This window comes from Hipposideros armiger, unplaced genomic scaffold (assembly GCF_001890085.2).
Source record: "Hipposideros armiger isolate ML-2016 unplaced genomic scaffold, ASM189008v1 scaffold_690, whole genome shotgun sequence".
In the NCBI taxonomy this organism is placed as follows: Eukaryota; Metazoa; Chordata; class Mammalia; order Chiroptera; family Hipposideridae; genus Hipposideros; species Hipposideros armiger.
In genome coordinates this window covers 468,336-475,050 of record NW_017732040.1, presented here as the reverse complement: position 1 = coordinate 475,050, position 6,715 = coordinate 468,336, and the positions used below count along the sequence as shown (strand labels likewise).

At 45.8% G+C, this 6,715-nt stretch overlaps 1 protein-coding gene across 7 annotated transcripts in view; it reads left to right on the top strand.

The window, feature by feature from the left end:
• TACC1 (transforming acidic coiled-coil containing protein 1) overlaps positions 1-6,715 on the top strand; it is a 109,375-nt gene that overhangs the window by 19,217 nt on the left and 83,443 nt on the right. The window contains exon 1 of one of the 7 annotated variants that reach the window (XM_019626797.1): positions 3,701-3,845. The exons of 4 other annotated variants lie outside the window; for them this stretch is intronic. In XM_019626797.1, the coding sequence (XP_019482342.1) occupies positions 3,769-3,845 (77 nt within the window). In that variant the 5' untranslated portion in view covers positions 3,701-3,768. Of the gene's footprint in view, positions 1-3,700; positions 3,846-6,715 lie in introns of those variants that run through there. 2 more of the 7 variants (XM_019626803.1, XM_019626795.1) reach the window with 2 other exon arrangements.

The window sequence follows — 6,715 nt, the reverse complement described above, 5'->3', positions numbered from 1 at the left end:
CTGCGGCTGCTGGCCGCTCACGCTGGCTGTTGGCTACTACATACGGTAGCCCATGGCAACCCACTGCAGCAGGGGCTGCAGCCTACGCCATTGCTGGCGACTCACGGCAGCCCAGCTCCAGGTTGAGCTGTTGTTCAGCATCTTAGCTGTGGAGGGCAGTGTCACTGGTCCTCATATGTGGCATCCGAACCGGGGCTCTCTGGCGTCCCAAGCCAGTTCTTAACCATCGCGCCACTCGGCCGGCCCTATACCTGCTTTTTTATTTTTCCTGAGACTTTTTTTTTTATTTGGGTAACAATGTGTTTTTTCCAGGACCCATCAGCTCCAAGTCAAGTCATTGTCCTTCAATCTAGTTGTGGAGGGCGCAGCTCAGCTCCAAGTCCAGTTGCCGTTTTCAATTTATTATAGTTGCGGGGAGGGCGCAGCCCACCATCCCATGCCAAACTGGGCAACCTTGTTGTTAAGAGCACGTGCTCTAACCACCTGAGCCATCTGGCCACCCACGGGCAGCTCAGCTGCAGCTCAGATTAAGTCGTTGTCTTCAATCTAATTGCAGGAGGGTGCAGCTCACTCGCCCATGTGGGAATCGAACCGGCAACCTTGTTGTTCAGAGCACACGCTCTAACCAACTGAGCCACCTGGCTGTCCCAATTACACCTACTTTTTAAGATGGTGTATAATGTTAATGCAGCACCTGGAACTTAATGAGTGCTCAATATCTGAGTTATTATTAACATTCACATGTATATGTACCCATAAAGCAGACACTATGCTAGGTTCTTTGGGAAATATATTTTTGAGTAAGACAGGATCTCTTCTGAAGAGAAGGTTGACCTGCATGCTAATTCAGCAAGGCCTCTTGCAGAAGCAAGGCATTAATATTTTCAAGTTCATTTTCTCCTTCATTAAATTCCATTTTCCGGAAAGATCAAGAGGGTAGATATGTTTGGGGAGACGGTAACTTGGTGAAGTGCTTGAAATCACCAATTCCTTCATTGGTTATTTTCGGCAATGTGGGCAGGGTGGGTTTCCTAAGAGCAGTAAATAATTTGTGGAGAGAATTAAAAGATGACATAAAACAGAGTCTATTATTCATTAGGGAATATGGCGTGTGACTAATTCATCTCGTACTTGTTGAGCTTGTCTGTCTGGAATGCAAGATGTGCACCTGTTGTCAATTCTTACTAAATTTCTAGACCAGGGGTTGGAAAACTGCGCGAGCCACATGCAGCTCTTTGGGTACGTACATGTGGCTCTGAAGTAAAATTGAAAATGAAAATAAAACTATCATAGTTTCACTTATAAAATTTTTTTTTTTTTTTTAGCTGAGCCATCCTGCTACCTGTTGACAGCTCAGCGGCTGCTCAGCTCGGGCTGGACTCGAACCGCTGTTGCTCAGAGCTCACACTCTTGAGCGAGCTCTTAACCAACTGAGNCCCTCAAAATTAAGCCCTTGTAAGTTTTCTTCTCAAAGACAAGGCATCTACTTTACTGTCTTCATGTCCCTGAGACTGAAGCCCCAACTGACCATGTCTCTGTACCAACCAAGGCAGCAAAAGCAGTAAACACAAGCGACTCTGCAGAGATGCACATTGGGTCCCCAAAATTTCACATTATTTTACAGACTCCTTTCCCATTCATTATCTCCGTTTTTCTGCACCATACACTGGAACATGGGTTTCACTTTTTCCTTTTTCTTTTAAACCATTTTAGTGGCACTACCCTGTGCCTTTCTGCACTAGTAGTACTAAAGCTCTTCCCAACAGCCCATCTGGTTCACCCAGTAGAGAGATAACTTTCCCATTCCCACCCTCCTCCCCTGTCATTTCCCCTCCCATTTTCCCTTGGAATGACCCACTGGGAATAACAAATGTTTTCACTAGGACAAGCTGAGTGCTCCTCTGGAAGGGACCACAGGGTTATGTATGCATTATCAATGGAGCTCCAATCGCATTGCCAAAGTATTCCAGATAGAATGTGTGAAGAATTTGGACTTAAAAAAAAATTCTCTCAAAAGTCAACTTTTTTTCAACTATTTGAAATCCTTCCCATAAAAATCCCAATTCCAGTCTCACTACACTTTTACTACTGTTTATTTTCCTACCCCCAGTTACTCTGATGTCTATGTCTATAATGTGGCAGCATCCTGAACTCTAGACTATAGTAGAGCGAAGGTAGTATATAAACAGGAAGTCAAAATTTGACATAAAAAAGAGAGGTCTGTTGTAAATATGTCTCTATTATGAGTTTTCTGGTCCTTTCTGGAAACATTAAAATGTAGCCACATACATCTTTATTTTGCTAGAGTTTCCAGTCAAGAATGATAGTTAATGTTTAACGTCATTCTGTGTACCTAGCCACAGGCTCATTCATTCATTCAGCAAATATTGTATGCAAGCCAGGATACAGGCACTGTGCCAGGCACTAAGCTTGGATTCAGAGATAAGAAAGCCTTCTTGCCATTAAAGAACTCAGTTTCTAGAGGGAAGACAGACAAGTGAAGAGAAAACTACAAAATAAGATTGGTAAATGCTATGTTAGAGGGATTAACAAGTGCTACCGGAACACTGGGAAGGAAGGTGATAACATGCATGTAGGACAAATGCATTAATCAGCAACTATGAGTGTCTCCTATGTGCCAAGCAATGCTGGGGGAACAGTGAAAAAAAAAATTCCCTGTCTTTGCTGAGTTTACATTCTTTTGAAGAAGACAGGCAGTAATAAAAATGATGTCCACATCAGGATTCAGAATAGCATTATAGAAGGGAGGTTTGAGTTGCATCTGGAAGGGTAAATAGGTGTTAGCAGAAAAGGGCATTCCAATCTTTGTAGAAACAAAACAAAACGCTGCGATGAAGGAGAGATGGCTGGAGAGGAGGAGGGGGGAGGCACGAATGGATGAGAAAGAGCATGAAGTATTGTGAAAGGAGAGTTAGGTGATCACAGGTGCAATGGGAAGGATAGGGTGCGGTTTTTTCTGAGACAGTTTGGAAGAGCATTCTTTCATTGGTTGTCAGAACCAGAAGGGACATTAAGAGGTTAAAATGAACATACGCCCTCATTTTACAGATGAAAAAAACAAAACTCGAGAGTGTGAAGTAACTTATCCCAACTCACCCAGCTAGTGAGGGACACTAGTAAGAACCAAAATTAACCCAGTTTTCTATAGAACTCAGTCCAGGCCTCATTCGGGGCCGCAGGAGGCAGAAGCTGCTGGTTTTGAAAGACAGCCTCGGTGTCCCCATCCCGGAGCACACCGCCCCCTACTGGTGATTTTCTGCAGAGCTGCTCCTTCCTGCCTCTTCCCTGCAGCCCGGTTTCTATTGTAGTTTCGCGCTGGAGCTCTTTAGGTGCCTGCCCGTTGCCCCAGCGCCGCGGTGCCTCCCAGGACTGGGAGTGCAGAGAGCGACGTCTTCCCGGACTGCAGGGCCCTGGGGACGCGCCCAGGCCTCCGCTCCACTCCACCTGTTGCTCTCTGCTGCCCTGGGACTCCCTGGCAGGGAGATGCGGCGCCCGCTACCCCGGCCCCGGCGTGACCTGGGTATCAGCATCGCCCGGCGGTGTTCCCGGGTGGGTGTCCCGGGCCACGGCGCAGGCTGAGCCCTGCAATTGGCGAAGTCTCCAGCACCGACTTTCCCGGCGGCCGGGACCCTGAGGCCGGGCTCCCCCGCCACCCCCGCCCCGCTGCCTACTCCCCGCCCAGGGTCCGGGTCTGGCCCGCGCGCTGCGGAGCACGGCCGGGCGCAGCCAAGGCGCGAGCTCCGAGCCATGGGAGGCTCCCACTCTCAGACCCCGAGGGACCGGGAGCCAGGCGGGGAGAGGCCCCCGAGACACAGAGAGACCGCGTGAGTCCCAGAGCCCTCCCCGGGGCCGCTGTTTGGGGGTTTGCGTGCCAGCCCGGAATGGAAGCTCCCGCGCCTGTCCCACAAGGGCTGGGAAGGTGGGGCTCCTCGAGCCCGCAGGGACGGGTTGGCCTGGGGGAGACTCCCGTCCTCCAGCCTCGCCCTGCGGGGTTCTGCGACACCCGCCCGGCCACGACCCCACCATGACAAAATCGCCCCCCAAGAGGGGCTGCTGCCCTGTTCCTGTTCACGCTGCGCGGGTGGGAGAAGGAGACCCCGAGTTTCTCCAGACTTGTCCAAGCAGGAGAATACACGTGTCCTAAAGGGCTCCGAAACATTCACGAGCCAGAGCTATTTGCAGGGAGGGAGAGATACCAGCAAGGGACTCAAAGATAAGTCGTGTTGGCCCTCAGGGTCCAGGCATTTTAATGCAGTGCTTGCTGCTCACAGGAACTCCCTCTCTTGTTTGTTCCGAGGGCTTCTTGATGATCTCAGAGAAAGGGCTGTATTGTACCAGCAGCAATTAGGCTTTTGTTCTGGGACAGCAACAATTAGGGACACCAAGTACTGAAATGCAAGCCGCGAAGGGACATTTGTAGAGAATGTGATTTAGAGCAAGTTGCACGGTTTGAAAGATGGCCATGCTTCTTGCTGGGGAGAGGATGTGTTTGTTGATAACTATGTATTTGAGAACCCAAACAATCTTGAAGCATTTCATTTAAAAAGTTTTAGAGTGTCTCTGTGTCTTGGAGATGAGGTAATGTCAAGGAATCCATAGTCTGTTTTAATTCAGCCTATGCCAAAGCTATTTAGAGAAAGATACACTTAGTCATCACATGTAGGCAGCCTGGACCAGGGGAGGGCTTTTTGATCATCTTTTCACAGCAAAGTATCTTCCAAATATCCAAATGATAAATAAATGTGTTAGTTGTGCCTCCTGATGTTTATGTATGATCACTAATGTAAACTCAGTTCAGTCAACTTATTCATCATAACAGCTGAGAATGATTGAGCATGTAAAATGTGTTAAATCCTGTACTAAATAGTGTTATAAATCCCCAAGAACACTGAGTCTCTATTATTGCCTCATTTTACTGGTGAGGAAACTGAAGCACAGAGAGATTAAGTGATGTGTCCAAGGTCACACAGCTAGCAGTGCTGGACCCCAGTTGTCTAACTCCAGAGCACACGCTGCAGCTGCCTCCTTTAGGAGAGTTGGGACTATCCTAGAAACAAAATTCTATTTTGCCTGGCAGAACACAGCCCATTTTTTTTCTTTAATTCTTCTTAAATAAGGGAGAAATCTAAATTAGCAATGCTTAAGACCTAACAAGAGGAAAGTGCCGAAGTTGATTTAACTTTTTAAGAAACAAATATAAGAGGCAGTAGAACACTGAGATGAAGTTAAGAGTTTTGGAAGCAGGTAGCCATGGGTTTAATTCTAGCCTCTTCTCCTTAACAGCTGGAGACCTTTTATCTGTTCCTCGACCTCTCTGTGTCTGTTTCCTTGTTTGTAAAAGGGGAATGAAAACAATATCTGCTTCATAGGCTGTTCTGAGGATGACATAAGATCATGTATATATGGATAACAAATTACAGTTTTATCGGTGTGTAATATATTGTTTTAACCAAGGGTAAAATTTGACTAATCTTTGTGAACATATGGCTGCTTTTATTGTGTAACTTGAAAGTAAATATTGAAAGCATTCACTGATAGCATGCTGAAGAAATGAACTCAGTGCTTTCTGTGTAGGATTCGGTTGTTAGGGTGAGGAATTTGATTCGCACGTGTTAAATTATCCAGTGGTTTGGCACTAGATAGAGGACCTCTCTCTCCAAAAAGATGAACATAAAAGCCCATCATTGGTCTTCACTTGGGACTACAGCCGGGGGATGCCCTATGCTACTCAAGTGAATACATTAAGAAGCACATAAGAGCATGGAGGCAGTGTTGGGGTTATTGGCCTCATCAGTGTGCGGGCTCTGTTTAATGAGTCAACCCTGTAAGCCACTTGGCACGGAGCTGGTGAAAGTCTCTTTAGAAATACAAGATTACACGCCTATAATATACATGAAAAGCAAAAAGTAGGCTTTTAATCCAAGTCCTGCCTTGTTCAGATGTACAGGCCACAAGTCTCTCCAGGGTCTAAGAAAGCGGGGAATTCATTGTTAATGTCACACAGCTGCAGATTTCCTGCCGGACATGTGGCTGTCAAGGATAACACTGACCTCAAGGAAATTCTCCTACTCAGGCTGTTACATTTTCAAAATCTATTGTTCCTTTAAAAAAAAAAAAGTACATGAAAATCTCTCAAGGAAAGCATTACTGCTGGCATTTCTCTTCTGAGGGAGAAATTATGTTTCAAAATGTTCCCAATTTACATTTCAGAATAATTTAATCAAGTACTAAATGTAACCGGATAAATCTCTAAGCAGAGCTCTATTGTGAAATACATACATAAACAAGTATGGTTGTACATGAAAAGAAATGTCGGATTTTAAGATAAAACTCATTATTTTTTAGAACTGTAGCTACCTTCCCTGAGGAAACAAATGAGCTGGCTTTGGTGAAAGCTAGGGGAAATTTCACTTCATTTATTCAGGGAGGCTGCACAATATGGTGATTAAATGCAGAAGCTGGAGAGTGAGGCCAACCTGGGTTGAAATTCCAGCTAGATCTCTTGCTAGCTTCGTTTAAGAAGCTTTGGAAAATAATTGTTTTACTCTTTAGTTGGGCAAATTTCTGCATCTTTAAAATGACAATAATAATTATACCTGCTTTTTTTTTTTAAGATTTTTATTGGGGAATTGGGGGGATGGGAACAGTGCTGGGGAATTGGGGGAAGGGGAACAGACAAGTTGCTGTCCTTTTG